Source organism: Myiozetetes cayanensis, unplaced genomic scaffold (genome assembly GCF_022539395.1).
Source record: "Myiozetetes cayanensis isolate MyiCay16 unplaced genomic scaffold, myiCay2020 scf5-8, whole genome shotgun sequence".
NCBI classification, from domain to species: domain Eukaryota; kingdom Metazoa; phylum Chordata; class Aves; order Passeriformes; family Tyrannidae; genus Myiozetetes; species Myiozetetes cayanensis.
In genome coordinates, this window is record NW_026087742.1 from 100,445,599 (window position 1) to 100,467,938 (window position 22,340).

The window sequence follows — 22,340 nt, forward strand, 5'->3', positions numbered from 1 at the left end:
CAGGACAACCCATATAGTTCAAGTGTAATTTGTGAGATGAGACAACTCTTTTACACGTCACCACTAGAGGTTTTACAAACAATGGCAATTTTAATATAAAGAAAGCATCACTGGTGACACATAAAGGATTTTACAACTCATCCCCAACTTCCATCTAACAGTTCCATCCCTGAAAGCAATGCCAGGTTCTCTACATTCACTGTAGTGCAGTTTGCTGAACTTCTCACCCATAACTATTTGATTTTTTTCAGAAAGTTTGTTCACTGGATGTTCCTTTTCTCTCAGTCAGTCCTTTGTCTCCTCCTACCCTGACAGTAAGAACCCAATTGGCAACACTGAAAAGTTCTATTGCAACTCCCCTATTTGCACTACAGAGCTAGTTCCCAACATCTGCCAACATACAGCCTGAAAAAGGTCCCATGTATTAGACTCTCAATATCTCAACTTTAAAGCCTTTTCCTTTTTTCAAACAGGTCAAGAATGTTTGAAGATGACTGACTACAGTTGCAGCACCGATCCTCTGCAGAACTCACCAAAGCTCTTACAGCTGAAATGAACACACATCATGGTAGAAGCAGACACCTGCATCTCCACAGCTTCATTTGCAAATTATTTACAGTACAACTATTTAAAAAGAAATATTACTCATTATTTTATGTATACTCATTTCACTTCAGATGCAGCATGGGAATTGGTACTTTAAAATAGGCATAGACACATGCACATTCTTTGTACTAGCATTAGTTCTATACAAATTCTGCTCTACTTTACTCAATAAGAAAACAAACTTATTTGACACTGGTGCAAGATTTCTTTGCAAATCAGATAAGGAATAGTATGTTCCACAGAGTCCCTCATCCAGCCCAATTTACTTCAATTGTCCCATCATCTTTCTGCACTTTCACCCCAGAAAGTAAGCAAAGTTAATGAAGGGCTTTAAGCTAGTAACAGATGTATGGAAGCTAGAGATGATGTACAAGGAGAATACAAGTAGAAATAAGTGAATACTAAGGACAAAGCCACCTATTGCTCTTTCTTCTCAAAGGCACAACATCCACAAATGTATGTTCTCAATTACAGCAAACTTCACCTTGACAGCAGACATATCAATACTGCAGCCAGGCTGTAACATAAACGTCACAGAGACTCCTCAACTATCTTTAAAGTAGTTGGGCTCACGTACAAGTAACAGTGGTGCTGCCACAATAAAATACACCAAAGAAGGTGGAAAAGTACTGGAGGGTTAGGGTGTTAACCCATAACTGGAGGATTAAACAGGATGATTGAGATAGTTGCTACCCTCAGGTGACAGCCCCACCCTTGTGGAAGATGCCCTGTCCCTTCCAACAGAGTCAGTGACTGGCACAGAAATCCACTTGTAGACCAACCCAATTTACAGTCCAGGTAAACAAGGAGCACAGATTCACATACCATTCAGCCATCAGTGGCTGGCAGGAAGGATGCGAGAAGGACAAAAGAGACAGCAGCTGAGTTACCACCCCACTTCATCCATCATTAAATGCACATGACCATGAGGCCATAAATTTCACCCCTCCTACCACCAGCAGTGGTGTCCAAACTTCAATCATCCCTGTATGTTGTATTCTCTTACTCTCCAGTATGATTGGAATTGCTTGCTCCAAATACGCCAGTTTATTAGGGCAATACTCACCAATAGGTGATTTTGAGTGAATATTGAATCTGCACACACCATCAGTGAAAGAAAATGACCCACAATCATCACAGGGACACATGACATGCATCCCTAAACAGACTTACAAGACATCACCAACTTAGTTCTCTTTTTGCTAATGGCTTTGTATCTAAGCTACAATAAAAATGTCAATTCCAAAAGGCTACTGTGCTTACTAATATGATTTCTCTAGCACAGGGCAAACCCAATTCAATTATGTCATAAATTGCAGGAACGATATATTTTCATATATTCAAGCAATAGCAGCAAAGCACTGTAACCAAAGCTAGACTCCAGCTTCTACACTGGGAGTCAGCTTGCACAGACTTCAGAGCTTCAAGTGGTGTTCTATAGCACAGATAAATGCTGCTGTCTGCTAGTCACACATCATCTAACAGTGGCAACAGTAACTTCTTATGTTCCCCTACTTCTGTTCAAATTCTTAGTCAGTGACCAGAATTCATAACATCAGTAGTTCTACCACTACTGGGCTGTGCTGACTAAGCTGGACCTATTTCAGAATAGAACTGATGTCTACAAAGGGGTCTTCTGGCAAAGACAACATACTGGGACCTGTCAAACTGAGTTCTGTGGCTGATTCCAATACAGAATTCAGAGATGTCACACAAACTATTGGAACAGGGCACTGCAGTCTAAATGAGAGTGAAGAGAACAAAGAGATGCAAAATCAAACTACAAATCCCAGTTCCACCAGTCTCACACACAGATAGCCTCTAGATTACAGTACCTTGTGAATAAAGCTGATCTGAGGAGAATGGATTCCTCCCCTGATTTGACACACAACCCATCAGCAGGTCACACAGATTTCCAGACATTGGTCTCTCACTTTCACAGGAAGATGTTTCAGTAGAACTGGTTATGCTATTTTGCAATTAATGGTGTTCTTTAATGAACCCTTAACAAATTAACAATTAATTAATTTTAAAGTTAATTTAAAGTTAATTGTGCTGAATTCCTTGAGTTGTAATCGCTCAAAATACAATTTTTCCATAGTCCTAAGCATCTTACTACTACATTTTCAACTAGGTGAATTAGGTACAAAGACAAGTAATTTGAACACTTAAATTTTGCAATGTCAACAATATAGATCAGGCACACCAGCTTCCCAGAACCACTTCCAAAAGGGATAAAGCAGTTCCTGAGGCATCAGGAACTGCTTTAAATCTGAAAAACCATTAGGACCCAGAGTGGTGAACAAGTGGTACAACTTTGAAGATGGCACCTCACGATGGGAACCAACTGAAGAAAGTCAAGAAAAGATGAGCAAATCCCAGAAGTAGGACTCTCAAGGAATACTAAACTAGCAAGGATTTCTGTATCAAAAAGAAAAAAGAGGACAGGGAATTTGGCTGATGTTAAAGGCCATTTTAAGAAGTAAGATGATAGGTCTGTTCTCCCTATCTATGGGGACAGGAGAAGCAAAGGGCTTAAGTGCAGTAAGGCTTGTGGACATACAGTAATAGTCTAATGGTGAGATAAGGAACCACAAAGAATAGACCAGACAAGGAGGTTGTCGAGTCTCCACTATTTAAGGCACTTAAGAATACATTCAGCTTATATCCAAACATAAACACTGGTGATCCCCCTCCAGGGCAAAGGGAAGAATGAATTATGTGATCTCTGGAGGACCTTCTCATCTCTCTGACACTTTGGGAAGTGAGTACAAGCACATTCAAGCAGGCTGCTAAATGCAAGGTACATATCTACATGATTCATCTAGCACAGTTTGCTGGTCTTCCATCCTGCTTACCTGTTATGGAATCCTACACCCATATACCTGAAGTTCCAAAAACATCCCTTTGAACCCATCCATCTCCTACAGACTCACAAAGCTCTTGGCTCAGTTATAAGTGATGCATTGAGGAGTGATTCTCAAGAAGCGATGGATGGGGTGAAAAATCTAATCAGTGGGCCTGGGGCTAAACACCAAAAAAATGAACACAACAGACAGTAGGCAGATTAGAAACCACACGTAGAAACCACAGCCAGTGCCAGCAACTCAGCAGTTGCAAAATCAGCAGTGTTGGGTCATGAAGCATCAACCACAGACTGAATATCAAAATGTCCCACAGATCATCAATGGAATATGACAAATTGGAACATTCAGAATGGAGCATTCAGAACCTGCAGAACACAATACTCAGTTATGAAACTGTTCCCAAGAAGTTTTTTCAGAATCTCAAATTCAACTTTCTCATTTAGAATGTTTCAGTCTTTTTTCATTCACATCACGGAATGTTTTGACTCTGAATAGTAGCAACCAAAATTTTGTATCAGAGGAAATTGATCACCTTCCCATGCTAAGAAACAGCACAACATTTGGAGAAGTGTCCTTGCAATTGGTGATTATCTACTCAGACAGAGAGCAAGTAGCTTCTTAATATGTTATTTATCTAGATCTTTCTAAAACAAATTTATATTTACCATTTTCAAAAAGACCTCTACAATGACAAATGCTATACATATTCCCATAGGAGTCTGTTTCAGGCTTCTTTGAGTGTGGTTCATCTTGAAGTGTAAAATACAAAAAATTCAAGAAAGAAAAACTCTACAGGATGACCTACAAAGACCAAGGAAACCTACCTCAAGTGCAGTGGAGGATGATGACATTCCAAAGATAAAAAAAATTAGTCATTTCTACAGCTAAAGTATCCTATTCCTTTGACTGTTGAAAACACAGTAACTAGTGCACTGACTCAGTGACAAATGGCAGTTTCATAATTAGGGTGGAGCATACAAGCAACTATAAAGGTTACCCCAATCTTAGACTCTCACTTCTGCCGAATACATTTGAAAGCTCCAGATTCTGAGTGAGGTAAGTATAACCTAAACATACTGGGTGTTTCAAATCCTTGGATCTAACTTGGATACTTTCTTTTCTTGGCAGAGTTGATCTAATTTTACAGAAAAAAGCTCAACTCTTTTCATCTAGGTTAAGTATTAATCATTTCACATGGTCAGTAAACCAATGAAGAGCATGTCAGATGTATTTTGAATTCTGAGGACTGCTATTATGTGCTTTGTTTACAGTTATTCTTCAAGACAACATCTGAGAAACATGGAACATTTACTCAATGAAAACCTTCTGAAGTATTTTACTCAATATGCTTTAATGGAGGGCAGCACCAGCGCACTGTCCATTGGGGGGCTGAAAAACCTACTTCAGAATCAATTTGCACAGTACCTGAAGGTAAGTTACACTCTTATTTATTTACTGTGCTTCCTACCAAATGGATAGAGAAAGGAAATACAAGCAATGATGTTCAAGGTAGATTATTGTGCCCAAATGGTTTCACTGACTCTATAAATAATTCTTAAATAAGGTTTGCCTTATAAAACTTCATTTAATGAACAGTAGTTCCAAAAAAGATATCTAAGCATGGAGTTTATAACAAAGACTTATGAAACAAAATGCAAAAAATCTAAGAAGCTGTTTCGGGGAGGGTATTTTATGGTTTGGTTTTTTTTTTTTTTTAAATGTAAGCCAAATTTCACCTAAAATATTGCATCTGCGTCTTATAAAATATTTGTTGTTTCAGTTTAAATAATTACTTTTGAATCGAGAAAACATAGAGAAGAAAAATCTATAAATCAAATAAAACAGTAGAAAACATTTAAAAGCAAGGGATCTCATCCAATGTCTATCTCGAGTAAGTTCCCACTATCACAAAATAAAAGAAGTTTGCCATTCCAGAAAGATGCCAAATAAAGAGATTCCTCTGGGCTAGAGAAACACTCATTTCCTGTAGCTGGAAAAACATCTAGGTTCTGATTTCACGTATATTCTCTGCCAAACCTTTCCTGAACCGTATTACAACTCAATTTAGATTCTTTTGCTAGACAAATCCCTAAATACTGTGTTTTGGATAGCTGACAAAACCAATTTTTGCTAAAGGTCTGAAATAAGTGGCAACCCAGCAGAAAAATCCAGTATTTTGAGAACTACAGTAATCCAGTTTAGTAATTTCAATTACAAAGAAATGGCTTATTGACAAAACACAAAGGTTGGTATGGGTTTTTTCCCCTTAAAAAACATGCTAGAAATTAATTGCCAAAAATTAATAGAAATGTGATGGCAAATTCAGAAATATAATGTGTTTTTTATTAGCTGGAGATCATTTAGCACCATACCCATTTTGCTAGATATGTGGAAATGGAACTGTCTGTTTCCAAAAATTTATGGTACCATAATAAATCAACATAAAAACATTAACAGGCCACTACAAAATACACATAGATATAAGGTATTAAAAGAGAAAACATTTTAAGAATTTAAATTATAACTTCAAGTTTGGTTTATATTATTTATTTAGCCCAATCAGGTTGTTATCAGAATACTCATTGCATCAGGATGTTACATGCACTCTTACCAAACACAACATATAAAAGAAGCTAATAATCCAAACTAGATTTAATACACTATAAAGATTTTTTCAACAGTGAATACAGTATCCCTAACAAAGAGAGGAAAAGGGGAGGAAAAGAGACTCTCAGATCCTGGCCTAAAGAGTAAAGACAGTAGCTCACCTTTTCAAATAGTGTATGCAGGGCCCAAATTGGTATCTAATAAAGGAGTGGGTGGTATGCATGTTAATTTTTCATTGGTGACTGTGTACATGATGCAGCTATTCCACCTGCTGTTCTGTACATTCCAAATTTACCCCAACAAGACTGAAGTAACCCGCCTAAGTGATACTTGATATTTCCCAAAGGTCTCCGCATCTTCCTTAACACTTTTGGCAGACAACAGCCAGCTGTACTTCCAGTTTAACCAGTCAAACTAGTAAATACAACACTACCAATGTTACTTCAAGTAGCACTGACTGTTACTGTGTCACTTCTCGGGAACGTTCTTAATAGGGAAACAGTCATGGCAATCTACTTATTTTATTCTTCTTTTTTTTTCCTTAATTCTCATCCTATAAAAAACAGGATCAATTCTCACTTGATAACATAATTAAATCGTTGGACAAAAATAATGATGGAAGTGTCAGCTTCGATGAGTTTGTGATGCTTATAAAAAGGATAACTAACACAGGACAGTAAGGCACCTGCAAGAACAAATATCACTGCTTTGAAGAAGAGCCCGGCGTTTGTTTACATTATTCGTACACCTAAACCCACAGATTTGTTATTATTTTAAACATATGGAATAAAGATTTAACAGATAACGAAGTATGTCTGTATTGTGTTTCCTGCATACTCGCTAGCCACACTTTCCAGCTGAAATGTCTTGCAAGTAGTTCAGAACTATCTGTTTCTATTTCACGCTACATTTGAGGTGTCATTTAACAAACCCTGCTTTACCTGAGCTACTATCTGGACTTCTAGAGCAATTCAAATCACACAGTTACTACAACATACAAAAAGAAAGATGTAGCATTCCATCTGAGGAGTGTTCCCTAGTGGACACCATCCAATACTCCTCCCAGTTCAGTTTCATCATTACATAAGACAACACTGCCATAGGGCAAACAGTTCAAATTTTTAGAACATGAAGTACTTATTTTCAGTAACAATGTAACAATGCCAAGTATGACAACTGCAACATTACATTAAATTATATTTATGTAAGTATGTTACTTTTTTTGTTATTACTCCTGTAATAGGTAATTCTGTATATAAACTGAGGGATTGCTCTTGCAACTAAAATATTCATTACCTTTCTTTGGTGCAGCTTTAACCTTTTCGCTGCATGATTCCTGTGACAAATGTGTTTTCACACAAGTAATTCATAGGCATTATTATTTACTTTAAGAAGAAATTAGTCAAAGAAGAGAAATGAGAAGAATGAAATTTTTTAAGGCAAGTAGTCAGTAGATTAGGCACTAATCCTGCTAGATAACTTGGAATTTTGGACTGAATTTTAGCACCAGCATCCTCCTTTACCTTGGTAAATTAATTAGATCTCAGAGTTACTTAAGGACGTAAAGACTCAGATTAATTGCAAAGTCTGTCAAGTGCATTCAAGACCCCATACGACCGTGGTTCCTATCCCTGAATTTCCCCTCCACAAAATGAGGAATAAAGTACTCCACACCAGTGATGCAGGAATAGAAGCCTCAAAAAAATATTATGCTTAGACATGACATGAATGTTCTAACAGGCTCCCAGGCCATTCTTTTACAAAAGCTTCAGTCGTTGAAATATATTGTTCCTTGGAAGAAAATCATAATATTTATTACTTTTCTCTTGTTTATGAAAAGAAAAATCTCAATTAACAGCATGCTTTGATTTCAAAACTAAATACATCACGTGCACATTTGCTTACTAAGCTACAGTAGCCACTTTACACACCTAAGTACAGTCACAGAATTTTAAGAGCTGCTTTTGCATGAGTGAGACATGTTCCTTTATATCTTTTAGACAACCTTAGAAATTTTGGAATTCAGTCAGGTTACTGAGATCCCGAATAGGAAACGTGGGCACCAAGAAACAAACATGTTTTAAGAGTGTCACCTACCGGCAAAATGTATTTCTGCATTTCTTGAGTATATAGAAAATGCAGTTTTATCCAATGCAATAAATTCAGTTTCATGATCCTATACAAGGTGCAATAGGTTATGAAGAACAATGGTCACAATTAAAATTTTTTAAATCAAAGAAAAAAAAAAGACAAAAGCATTACAATTATTTCTGGAAAGTGTCTTTTTTTTAGAGCAGTACTAGATGCAGTTGCGACAAAATTGACAAAGAAAATAATTAAAAGGCTCATTAAAAAAAAAAATCTAATTTTAATAATAGAGGAAGACGAGGGAAATGGAACAAACAAATAAGTCTTTGTCCATCCAGTGAATCCACTTCATTAGCAGTTCACAGACTATACAGTTTCCCTTTAAAGGAGTTATTTTTGAAATTCTCATTTGCCAAATTACCAAATTATCACTGGTATGAGAAAATTCATACCAAGCACTACGCTCAAGCAAATGCATTACTTTTCTGAACAGCCATCTTCCTGCAAAGAACACTAATAATTCATCTATCATTATTTTCCAAAAGGCTAAAAAGTAAAGCAAAAAGCTTAAGAACACTTAATGGGAACATCACCTGCAAATATTCAACCAAGATGAGATCAAGAACTTGATGGGCTGTGATCAGAGTTCATGTACCTCCCTCACCTTCCCTATTGAACAACACCAGGCAATGCTCCAGGCTTGGGGAAGAGTGACTGGAAAGCTGCCCAGGTGACCTGGGGGTGTTGGTCGACAATGGCTGAACACAAGCCAGCAGTGTGCCCAGGTGGCCAAGAAGGCCAATGGCATCCTGGCCTGCATCAGCAATAGTGTGGTCAGCAGGAGCAGGGCAGTGATTGTCCCCCTGTGCTTGGCACTGGTGAGGCCACACCTGAAGTAGTGTCCAGTTTTGGGCCCTCACTACAAGAAAGACATTGAGGTGCTGGAGCATGTCCAGAGAAGGGCAACGAAGCTGGTGAAGGGTCTGGAGCTCAAGTCCTGTGAGGAGTGGCTGAGGGAGCTGGAGTTGTTTAGCCTGGAGAAAAAGAGGCTCAAGGTGACCTCATCCCTCTCTACAACTACCCAAAAGAAGGTTGTTGCCAGGTGGGGATTGGCCTCTTCTCCCAGGCAACTAGTGACAGGACAAGAATAAAAAGCCTCAAGCTATGCCAAAGGAGGTTAAGGTTGGACAACAGAAAGGGTTGTCAAGCATTGGAATGGACTGTACATGAAGGTGATAGAGTCACCATCCCTGGAGGTGTTCAAGAAATGACTGGACATGGCACTTAGTGCCTTGGTCTAGTTGACAAGGTGGTGATTGGTCAAAAGTTGGACTCAATGATCTTGGAGGTCTTTTCCAAGTGGTTCTGCGATTCTCCATAATTCTGAGGTACACAATTACTTGATAATCTCAGTTTTTATTTCTAATAAAAAGATTCAAATTTCCATAGATGCAGACAAAGGGAAGCAAAGAAGGCCAAGATATTTTCTAGGTACTTTAGGAGAAACTATCAGCTTTGCTAAGTACAGTTCTGAGTACCTGAATGCTTCGCAAATTAAGAAGGGATGTAAGTAGTTGCATATTTTATGGTGGCCTCCAGTTCCCCACCAAGTTACATATTTCATATGTGGCATCACAAGATATTATCGGTGCTGATACATTCCAATTGACTTTCTTGCATAAAGAAACATCTACATCACTTAGATATTTCACAAGCTTCACTAATGTGCTTCTCTTTCATTCATTTTTATTGATATATATAGCAATATCTAAACAGTTTTTAGCACCAGATGGACTCTGCTAAGGCAGATTATTTAGCAGTTATAATTATTGGTAGTGCAAATTTCCCCCTTGGAATGATTTACATCTGTTTCTCGTCCAGAACTGAAATGTCAAAGATCAGATTAAGATGCTGAAATATGACTCATCATAACCAATTTCAGAACCTTAATGCAGCTCAGAACAAAAGAATATCCATAATACACACTGCAAGAATACTGCTTCCCTTGTAAACAATGTATTAATCTTCTATGACATACAGTCATTCCATTATTTCCTTAACTTTATGACCACTTAACTTTCTCTTTAACATATCTACCTTACCTGCCCTTGAATGCAAACTGCAAATCATCCAGTTAAATACAATTATAGAAACCTGGCACTCAAAAAGCTCTAAAAACAAAGATGTTCCAGATTCAGTCTTCTGTACTCTCCCTTCTTGCTAGCCAAAAAATTTACAGTAAGCGTTCAACATCTTCCACATTTTACAATATACTGCTATCATGAAATTGAACCCTCAATTCAAGGTGAAAGAGTATGGTTTTGCACAAATTCAAGAAAGAGGAAGGAAGAGACCTCTTATACGATGGCAAGGCCGCAAAAGTTTACCTTTGCTCATCTGAAGACATCTCCAAATACCACAAAGTTTTAGAAGCAAGTCTCACACAAACTTTTAGGTCTTTAATTTACCTTCAAAAGTTCAGACTAGGTTATCTTTCCTATGCAAATAAACAACCTTGTCAAAAAGGTCAAATGCTTCAAAACCCTCCTATTCGCACATTTCAGACTAAGCAGGCATGAAAAAAAGAAGTGTTACTTGCAAATCCCAGCAAAACACTTTTGAAGGAAGTTCATACAGAAACAGTAGGTCACTATGAGCAACCCACGTAATTTATCACTAGAACAGCTGTTTACACCTTACACCAAGATATTGCTTTGTTTCTTACATTTTTCTGGGTTTTTTTCATTTTCTTTAAAACCCTTGTTCATTAATAATTTTTAAGTTTTACTACAATGACAATGTGATGAACTTCACTCAAATTCTACCATCAGCATATGATGCAGAAAGCCCTGCCCTATCTACAGCATTGAGATTTTTGTCAAAAGGAAGACTGTAAGATTAGAGTCAGGGGGAGGGGTGTAGTGGTTATTTATGCATTTCATAGAAAGGAAATACGAGAATTTTTCAAACCCTTTCCATTTAATCCTTTTCTTTTTTATATAAGCTTCTATTTTGATAAAAGCTTTGTGCTACACTTTTCAGCTTCCTTTTAGATTTTATTCCCTACTAAAGCCAACCTAATCATTATTGTCTACTCCCCAGATCAGTTTACAGCCAAGGAAAATATCACAAAGATTAAAAAAGTAAAGCTAAGGCAATTCACAAAAGCAACCAGGTAATGGTAAGACACTGTCAAAAAGAAAATACCCTTTCAAACAATATTAAATAGGGACAGTAGAAAACACCTCATGTCCTACCACGTCAAAATACACAGAGATCTTAACTAACACAGAGTTAACTCCCTTTTTAACAAAAGATGTATGTTCACAAAACATATGCAGGAAAAACTGTACTTACGACAGGCTTTTTTGTGTCTGGGTCAAATTCTGTAGAATTTGCATCTAAAAAAGAAGTTCAAAGTAAATATAGTACATTTGTTCTACATGCACTACAAACTCATAACAGTTCTGTGGCATTTCAGGGCTTGTCTGCATTTAAGCTACAATCATGTGTTGAAACACATTCTGCACCACTTCTGCAGCAAGCACAGGAAGCATATGACCTCAGACACATCCCTTCTCCTATTTTCCAAAACTCTTTCCTCCCAGCTCTTAGTAGTAGAAATTCGTTGATGAGCTAAATCTCTTCATACTACTGCTGCAATGGTTCTGGTTTGTCTCCTCTGGCTAATAAAAGCAAGTGAGAAAACCACTTTTACTCCTCACCACCTGCACACTTCAAAAAGAGACTAGAGGTGAACTGTAAGCACACTTTCTCCTACGCCTTAGATCAAGAAACAGGTTTCAAGCAATCTGCATAATAAAGAATTCAGACTCCATTGCACAGAGAGGTAGCACAGTGTACATAGCTGAAAATGATCTTGCTACAAGAGCTAAGTATCTAATAACCATAGGACCTGTAAATAGTTCTAGTAATAGACATACATATCACATAGAGAATAAAATTTCTCCTAAGCAAATCATATTCACACTAGCATACTGAGCTCACCTTTCCAATTCAAACAGTTTCTTGCAAATTCCACAACTGCTAACTGCATTCCCAGGCAAACTCCTAGAAAAAAAAAAAACAACAAAAGCCCCTGAATTTAACAGGACAAAGCAGGGCTGACTAAGTACTTGCTCTTCAGTCTTTGACTTTACTTTGAAATCTTGATACTCAGAGTATATGCGCAGACTTATAAAAAGCTAAATCAAAAGTGGCTGCTCAAACTAAAATTCACACTTTAAACTTGGCATGCTGTAAATACCTGTGACACAATTATGTGCTTTAAGCCCTTTCAAAGATTTTTTTTCCTCCTGTCTATTTTACCAATAATTACTGCAAAGACAAACAGAAGCTGAAAGCCTGGGTATATCCAGATTCAAAGTTTGCTTTGGCAGCTACTCAGACACTTAAAAAATCGTAAGAAATGTGTAGTAGGAAAGTAAGCTTGAGAGGCACTTACACAAACAGCACTAAGCTTATAGGCCATAACTTCGAGATTACTTTACCATAATAAAATGTACCAGTAAATCAAACAAAATAATGTAAAAAATGCATCCAACAAAGACACCCATGTTTTCTGCACACTATTAAACATATAGAATTATAGTGATTTAATTACAATGAGAAGCAAAGACTCTCCATTTAAAATGTGAACATAGCAAATAAAACCTTGGGAATAGGGATAGTCTTCATTTCCTTCCTTATACAGATGTAGCACACCACTATGACCCTGGGCGATACTTACATGGCAAATATCCACAACATCACATGTACTTCCCTAAGACAGAATCCTTCTTTAGTGTGGGTTTAATTTTATTTTTTTTAGTCAAATCAATTAGCTTGCTATACATCTCCAAAACACAGTAATTTCTGTTTCTAACAATCTTACCAAGAAAAGGTTTTTTTTTTGATCTTGCCCAGGAGATAGCTTGGAGTTTGCCTTCTGTTCCCCTAATTCCAAACCCTCCTGGGACCAGAATGCCACTGTAATGACAGCCATATATAAAAGAATCAACATGTAGAATCACATTAGGAGAAGGAAATCCATACAAACTGAAGACTTTTGAGGAAACAAGCAAGCACAGTGCATGAAAGGCATGTTTTGTATGAACATTCCAAATGCAAAGAATTTATCTCTAACTTCGGAGATTTGTTTCATCTACCCACCCCAATTCTCTTCTGACCAGCCTCATGCTTCACAGTGAAATTCTGACTGCTTAAATACATACTGCTCAAATAAACTACCTACATATTCACTAATCTAGGATCCCAACACCACAACTATGCATCTACTAAGCAATAATATAGAAACTAAACGCATTTTGATAACAAACAATATCCCTTTACAAATGCAAATTGAAATCCTGGCAGTGATTCTTAACAGAGACATTTGCAGAGTGTCAAAAGCATTTACAAGCACCTTTAACTGACCTGCACTGTAAAGAATGTCCAGCCATCCAAAAAAACCAAAACAAGAACAACCCTAACCCAACAACCAAACAACTGCAACTTGCCTAAAGAGATTAAAGCAGAGTTTGAGGGTACAGGTTGACACTTCATTTGCTATGTCTGATGCTTTTCACCAACCACGTAATATATCCCTTTACATAAGTAAACAGAAGTTTGGATGCATCAAAAAATTACCTGATTTATTGAAGCATTTTTCAGCATATGCAATCAATATCAAGGTCTGCATTTGGGATACAGAATACCCAACATCACTTACTCTGCTTTGCACAGTTTGTGCCATGCCTGGTGATATTTCACTGAGTTCTCAGCTTCTGTAGAACGTTCAAGTTCTGTTGAATCTATGTACTAATAAAGAAAAATAGGCAACAAAATGGTCTTTTCTTCCACTGAAAGAACAGCATATAGTATATAATGAAGCATTAAGAAAAATTATTAAGCATTTCAAGTGAATTTCCGAATAAACCTGTAACAACTTCACTGAAGAATCAGTACTTGCTTTGAGGACAGTGTTTACTCCAGTTGCAGCAATCCATGCCCCTTTTTTGCACATAGCTCAGAAGTTCTGCCTGCCAACAGTCCTGTTTGGCATCCTCCAGGCAATCAGACTTGCTACAATGCTTGACATAACTGTGTGCCCAGGTTATCTTCCTACGGAAAACAGGAACCAGTCGAGGAGTGGTGCTGACCTTTTCCTGACAGCCAGGATGTTCACTTTCCTGCCTTCTGGGTGCCACAGTTTATCTAGTTTATTATAAGACTGGATAAACCTTCACTGTCTTTGAAAAAGGCATTTCTGGGGAGTTTTGTGTAGAAAGGAGACACATCATCTATGCTCTACTAAAAATACTGCATTAGAATCTCTAGTGCTATTAAGCAGCACAGCTCCTGATGTACCACCAGAGTGAAGTAAGATGGCTATGTACTGCACTGAGGAACACAAAAGATCAGAGTTTGATTCTGGGTTTTGTCAGTCTTCTCCTCAGAATAACATAATTAATCACATCCTGCTGTAGAGTCCGTCCTCCACAAAAATGAGATCCTCCGAACTGACAGAACTCACCCGTGTGCAGAGAAATGAACCTGACAAGAAGTTTGCTGACACTTTTCCAGACAGACAGGACTGCCTTCTAGAACTACTTCTGAATGTTGTTATTCTATACTAGAATACCACAGGATCTACTAAAAGGACATTTTATCATGCTTGGAGGTTGGAAAAAGAAACTAATTACAGTTTAATTTAATTGTGTTTTCCTTGCCAAAGATATTGAGCAGGCACATTTATCACTTCAAGCAGCATCAACATTTCATCATTCAGATGAAGCAGTTCCTTCAGAGCACGGCATTCTATCAAGAGCCTTTGGACAAAAACACTTAAAGGAGGTTAGGACAAGTAGGTAAGTACGGCAGGAGCCCTTGTCTGTTAACCTTTCGGCACCGCACTGGAGCTCAGCAATCAACTCCCATGCTTGTTAATGCAGAAGCCCCACTAAAATTAAGACCAGCTGCACACAAAGCTGTTTGCAGATAGGGCACCTTTCACTTTTTTGCTAAAAGCGAAGCTATTTTACATATGAAAAAAATTTCCCACCATGCAGCTGCCAGTAACACTATAGTGACAGAATCACATAGGTCAGAAAGGACCTTGTGAGGTCTCCAGCCTAACCCTCTACTCAAATCAAGTCAAACTGGAGCAGGCTGCTCAGGGTCATTTCCAGCCAGGATCTAAAAATCTCCAGGGATTAATACAAAACCAACTTTTTGCAGTACTTGCTCATAATCTTCCCAGGGAACAAGGAGAGGCTGACCATCTGCCATTCTTGCCTTTTTTTTTTTTTCCTTTTTTTCTTTTTTTTTTCTTTTTTAAGATTGGTACAACATTTGCCCTGCTCTAGTCAGAGAATCACAAAATCACTAAGGTTGGAAAGGATCCTTGAATCCAGCCACTTACCCAGCACTACCAAGTCCACCACTAAACCAATTCTCATGAGAACAAGTGAAATTTAACTTTGGTAGTAAATACAAATTTGCAGGTAAAGTCTGTTTTTTCATCAGATCCAGTTTTGAGTAACTTCAGTATTCCCTTCAGATAACTTTAGTTCCAAAAAAAATAATTAAATCTGTAAACAGTTCTTTTAAAAAATTAGATGCTTGTCCTGTCTGTATTTATCTGCATGATTCATTTTCTAGTTTTTACATGAATTAAAACTGCCTCAATGATGGGAACTAGTACGGTATCACAGAATTACACAATAGTAGATTCAAACTATTCCTGAAATAAAAAGCCAAAAATATCCTCACCATTAAATCCAGTTTGTAATTAATTGCCAGCGCAGAGTGTTCCAAAGCTTTGAAAACAGATGCATAGCAGTCACTTAGCTTTGTGTACTTGCCAACGAGAGCTATGGAACACACCTTCAGCAACCTTTCATATCTGACAAAAACAAGTTTTTCAGTTACTTCATCAAATTTCACGAAGAAAATATTTTAAGCGTTTGCTTTTTATTTAACTCCACAAAATATCTTATAAAATTTCCAAACTGACCATGTTTTTAAACTTAGACCATTCACAGGTGTTGATCAGCACCTGGACTCCAGTCCAGTCTGGTGACTTCACTGTAGCTAAAAACCTAACTTGAATTAAAACACTTCTAAAAAAAGCAACAGGATGTAGAATACCTGCAAGCCATTTTCTTCCATTTCATTAGAAGATCACTTGGCTGGTCATCAATAGGTAAATTTAATCTCTGTTTAAAATACTTAATGATGCCTTGCTCCTCCAACAGGATTGGTACTCGATAAGTAGAAGAAACATCATGAATAAATATCACCTAGCAAAAGAAAGCATAACATAAAAGACTTACCTAAAATTTTTCACAGGAAACATACATTCTATTTTTTGGATACCACATGCATTTTTTTCATTCTATATACATTCTAATTTTTAAATACTTTTCTTTTGAATGAGCAGGACAGCTTGGCAGCTACCATCCTAAGGACATAACATTAAGAAAGAATCACTAACAGCTGTGTTGACTTTGGAGACTGCTGTAATCCTGAAACAAGCTAAAGACATTGCTTTTGTCTTGACAGTACATACAGTCAAGAGAGGAGGGAGGACTCACTTCGAATAAATAAAATAAAAATCCGCTTAGAGGAAGACTGTGGACAAAATAGCACATGGTCTTCATGGACTAGTTATGACAGTCCTGGAAGTCAGTTCCAGGCACACAAAACACAAGAAAATGATCAGGAGTAGTCAGCATAGATTCACCAAGGGAAGGTCATACTCAACCAATCTGATAAACTTTTATGATTAAGAGACTGGCCTGGCAGATAAGAGGAGACCAGTGGATATCATCTACCTGCACTTCAGGAAGGCTTTTAACACTATCTCCTCTAAGATCCTCATAGACAACCTGTTCACGTATGGATGAGCAGACAGTGAGGAAACTGTCAGAATGGTTGGGCCCAGAGGGTGATGATCAGTAGCACAGAATCTATTTGAAAGCCAGTAATTAGCAGAGTACCCCAGGGGCCAGTACTGGACCCAATCCTGTTTAACATCCTCATTAATATTATTATATATCATATTACATAATTATATATTCTGTAATATGTATTATATTACATTATTAAGTCTGGATGATGGGGCAGAGCACACCTTCAGCCAGTTTTCAGATGACACCAAAGTGGTATATAAGTGGTTGACAGGGCAGAGGGCTGTGGTGCCACCCTGACAACAGGCAGAAGAAATGGGCTGACAGGAGCCTCAAGAAGTTCAACAAGGGTAAGTGCAAATCCCTGTATGGGGCAGAAACAACCCCAGGCACCACTACATGGGGCCACCCAGATGGAAAGCAGCCTAACAAGAAATGACCTAGTGGAGACTAAGTTGAACATTAGCCAACCCGTGGCACCCTGGGCTGCACTACAACCATTCAGGTACTGCCCTAAAAGGTAGAAATTTGGAAAAAAAAGGAACAGTGCCATGAAGACAGCTCTCTCCCTGCCATGGAGCTCTTGGGGCAGTTCAGCTATGCATGTTGCTCTTGGTCCAGTTAGACTGGCATAGTAACTGCAGTTGAGATCTGAGCACGTATGTGCTTGCACACAGCCTGATACTAGCAGAAGAACACACACCATTTCTCTCTGATTGAATTTTCAGTTGTCTCTCTCTGGCTGGAGAGGAACCACAAAGGCATTTCTGAAGGATTTTATGGAAGCTACCTTGATAAAGGATGTTGTCTTTCACAGATAGTATAAAATGGAAGGAATGAGGGGTGAGGGGTGTGAAGCAACAGCCACACTGTTCTCTAAGTCCTTATCTGGAATCTCACTACCAAAAGCTTTTTCTTACATATCTGCAGAGAGAGAGGTCAGCACTGACACATATTTGAAATACCACATAACTACTTGCATCTATTTTGCATTTTTACTATAGCAAAAATATTAAAGAGCATTTGATTTCTCAAAATTAATATCTGAGTAACAGTTAATCACCAACTATTAGGCAAAAATCACACATGAATAATTAAAGGATATATGACTACACAGTAGATGTTCTAAACATGTTGAAAGAGCATAAATAGCCTATTACATATGATCACAGTAAGAGTGTTCATGTGGCTGCAATCATCTATGGACATAAGCAAATCATCTGACTTTAACCACACTTTGTTCATCCATTACTACTATCACCTGAGATCATTTATGGGCAATAACCAGCCAGAGTTGTGAAAACTGTGCAGTTTCAAGCTATGTATAGCAACTAACTATGCACTCAAAACCTATTGCTTTGATTAGATTTTACATAACATGCATTTAAATTATTAATGACTGTTTGACGTAAAACTTATCATACAAACTCCCAGTGTTTTTAAAATACTATAGTGTACAGGACAGCAAGATAAAAATGATAAAAACAATTAAATGTTAATGAAGCAGTCTGAAGTTGAAAACAGAAATACGTAGAAATATTTATATGCTTTCCTACATGTTTAAATAATGACAAATAAAATATTAAAGTACTGACCTGCTCAGGCTCCACATGACAAAACATGGAAATCTTTTCCTTCACTGCCATTTCTATAGGTTTTGCACTTCTGCAGACTATCTGTCATAACAGAAGGAAAAATTTCAAATATTTACTAGGCAAACCAATAGAAGAGCCTCAATATTTCATAAAGAAATTCATCTTTGGAAGCAGAGCACAAACAAATGTGCCTTTTATACTCTTTCCCCTCTTTTAGAGTTCTACAATATGTCATAGCTCACAAATAATCGACTAGCAAGACAGAAGTAAACCAGTCACCTAACCATACTGACGAATTTTTATTTATCTTTCATTGACACTCTGCAATACTGCTTCTTCATGTTCTCCTTTCTTGCAGCTGCTACTGTAATAGTCTGTCTAAAGTCTAGCAGCTCTGTAATGAGTAATATGATGAATCAGAAGGAATACTGTCATCAGTAAGATCAGATATAAATTTAGAGCATTAATACTTACATGCATATTTCTAGTATTTCAGTAGTTTAGCATCTTCTTGTAATTTTTAATTTGCACATCATGACAAAAAGAATGAGGCCAAAGATGAGAAAACTATTTCATAATTGTGTGGGGTTTTTTACTGCTTCAATTATTCTGCTAGTATTTTGCTGATACACTTGAAACTCAGTAATTTTAGAATATATTGATCATTTTTAAACAATGAAGAAAATTACTATATGTTTTTGTGATTGTTCAAAGGGGTCTTATGTAACTCCAGGCAACTAGCTCAAAATGCAGAACTGCTCTATCAGTGTGTCTGTTGGTAACTCTGTCTACTACCTTAAGTTATTTTGAAACCTGAAAGTATAACAGAAAGTAGGATGATCCTATTACACGATTAATTCACTATCTTCCCCATCTTTCTAGCAAATGCATGTACTTAATCCATTAAGCCCATTCATTCAGAAACTTGTAGCTGACCTTTGATCACCTTACTAATGCAGTTTAGTTACACTGATATTGATGAAGTCTAATTAACTTCCCCTACTTAGTGCACATTCAGATGAAAAAAGTATCAGGAAACAATCTGAACATTCTATTCAAGTAAGCACAACTCATACTTAAAAATTTGGTACAGTTTGAAGGTGAAGGTATAATTCATAAACCTTGACAGTATGAGCACATGAGTAAATCCATTTTGAAAACTATAATTCATTTTGCTGAGGCAAATTTAAAGCTAATGCAGACAGAGAAATCAAAAACATCAGAATCACCATGAAAACAAAGAAACTACAATAATAACAGTGGCAGACACACATCTCAAAGAAACATAACACACAGAAGATGAGGAACAATTCAACTGAATGGGACAGCACTGGCAAGCGTATACTTGGTTTACTAAGTGCTGTAGCAGAGTACATCATATCTGCAGCTATAGTGTGTTCATTAGGCACTTTGGACACCCCACAGAGAACAGAAAGGCTCTTGCACACACAGCTGAGACCATCCCAGCGTGCCACCTCAGGAAGCCTGGGAGCAGGCAGTGAGGCAGCAGGTATTCAGAACAGGACGAGCCAAGTTCAGATCAGGCAGCGTGGCAGCGCAGCTTATGGACGAAGCCCTCCTGCTGCTGGAGAAGCTTCCCCATGCACTGTCTTGGCCTTGGGTCCCTGCCTAGGAGAGTTACCATTTAAAGACTGCCTTAAAGCAGCACTCAGGGAACTTTATAAGGGCACCAGGAAGCTACACTCCAAGTGTAATCCCTTGCTGCTTTAGCAGTCAACAGCAGCAATCACAAAAAATAAAAAAAGTGCTTCTGGCAGTCCCAGAACTGCCACAGGCAAGAACTCAAGATGTGAGAAAGAGACTACATTTGTCTGTTTTCTTTTTATTACACACACCCACTTAACAGGCTTTTTTAAAATTTTTATTTACTGGGTGGGGAGGGGGAGGCAGAAGTCAGGCACTGGCAATTATCTTAAAGGCCTTCAAAAATGACATGCAACTTTCCCTCTGCAATTAGCACCTCAAGAGGGATTTTGAAGTTTAGGCCCTGAAGCTTGGAATACAGCATTGCATTAATAAAAGTCCTTCCCTCCACAAGATGACTACAATTACCAAGTCACAACAATTTGAAGTTAAACACATCCTTCATATATCCTGTTTATAAATCCATTGGTTTTGTAGTTATAAAAACACTCATTCATACATGTAAAATGCAAGAACTCAAAAAAAATCAGAGAGAAGTAAAACACAGAATTTAAATGTGTAACTATACTTTTAAGAATATTTTTTCCTTTTTGAGTACATACAGATAGCTTCTTCTTAATCACGTGTAAAAAGAAATTCGTGAGAACGTTAGGAGCCAGAAACATTCTGGTTCTTCCCACAGAGCAAACTGAGATTTCAGATTATTTTTAGCAGTGAGGAATTATTTTTGCAAAAAGATGTCTTTAAAAGAACATAGCTACAGTCGCAAGATACTGAGTTAACTTGGAGTCAACTTGAGTAATTTGATTTCCTGTGGCTTTAGTGAAGCAATGCAGCACGTATTTTGCACTTCTTGTTTCTCCTCAGAGACTAAGGCTTATTCTTTGAACACAGGTTATGCAAGGACACTTCTAGATGAACTATCAATAAAAACCTGTATTTACTGACTCACCAAATCTGGAGACAAGCCTAGACCCCTTAGTGCTCGAACACTGTTCTGTGTTGGTTTTGTCTTCTGTTCACCAGTGGCGTTAGGCTGGAAAGGCACATTTTGAAAGCTTGAATAAGCAACCAACCTCTACTACAAGAACAGTTACATATTAAAGGAGAAAATTCATTGCAAGTAATATATGCAGGACCTAAACATATCGAAACAGAGTCACAATATGCCAGAAACATATAAGTAATTAACAGTGGTGCCATTTCTAAGAAATACTCTGAAGAAACCCCAAGACCCTAATTCAGGTCAGGTTTATTTTGCCTTTTTTATTCTTTCAGAGAAAAGTTTCAATATAATTGAGTGTCAAACACAGCACAAAGCCTCCAGTGACTGTCTTTGGAAATGTTCAGATGCAGTAAATAATTCTGTTCTCAAATACACAGAATTAATCCCACCAATTGCTGATCAATCCATAGCTGTAGTTAATAATAAGAACCTTTTTATCTGTACAAGTGAAATCACATCATCATTACCAAGTATTGTTTGCAAAAATCTCCTCAATGAATACTTAAATCTTGTGAAGTAAAATATAGAGCTCAAACAAAAAAGTACTTTTAGCCCTGTACAAAGAGTTGTAGTGGTCTTGACTTGACTCCAGTATAAAAGGGTTAATGGGACAAGTAAACAAATACAAATACCAACCCAGAGTGAAATTATTTTATTAATTCTCATAACTTACCTGTGGTACTAGGCTAACATGGATGTTACAGAAGTTCTCTCTTTTTGCTTTGAACTGAAACTGTCTAAATGCTTCAACAAATGGCATTCCTTCAATATCTCCAATGGTTCCACCCAGCTGAAAAGTAAAGCTTAGATATATCAGTGGCAGAAAGAAAAAACAAAAGAAAAAGAAAGTCTCTCTTATAGACTTCAACAAGTTTTCTGAACATTTTTGTCTTAAAAAAACCTGACAATTGAAATTTTCAAGCACATTCTGAAAAGAACCCTCATCTACTCTGCACATTTTGTTTCTTGTGGAAAACATTAAACAATTTCCCAG

The 22,340-nt window shown here is 37.4% G+C and overlaps 2 protein-coding genes across 4 annotated transcripts in view; both read right to left on the bottom strand.

Moving 5' to 3' along the window:
• Positions 1 to 22,340, bottom strand: part of RBBP7 (RB binding protein 7, chromatin remodeling factor) — a 436,269-nt gene that overhangs the window by 345,383 nt on the left and 68,546 nt on the right. The gene's annotated exons all lie outside the window — the stretch shown is intronic.
• CTPS2 (CTP synthase 2) overlaps positions 1 to 22,340 on the bottom strand; it is a 62,462-nt gene that overhangs the window by 33,974 nt on the left and 6,148 nt on the right. For all 3 annotated transcript variants that reach the window (XM_050331916.1, XM_050331915.1, XM_050331917.1), the window contains exons 5-13: positions 22,020 to 22,136; positions 21,293 to 21,376; positions 18,676 to 18,756; positions 16,320 to 16,471; positions 15,942 to 16,074; positions 13,900 to 13,988; positions 13,063 to 13,157; positions 12,177 to 12,239; positions 11,526 to 11,569 (exon numbers count right to left, since the gene is read on the bottom strand). In XM_050331916.1, coding sequence (XP_050187873.1) covers positions 11,526 to 11,569; positions 12,177 to 12,239; positions 13,063 to 13,157; positions 13,900 to 13,988; positions 15,942 to 16,074; positions 16,320 to 16,471; positions 18,676 to 18,756; positions 21,293 to 21,376; positions 22,020 to 22,136 — 858 coding nt within the window. The remainder of the gene's footprint in view (positions 1 to 11,525; positions 11,570 to 12,176; positions 12,240 to 13,062; positions 13,158 to 13,899; positions 13,989 to 15,941; positions 16,075 to 16,319; positions 16,472 to 18,675; positions 18,757 to 21,292; positions 21,377 to 22,019; positions 22,137 to 22,340) is intronic.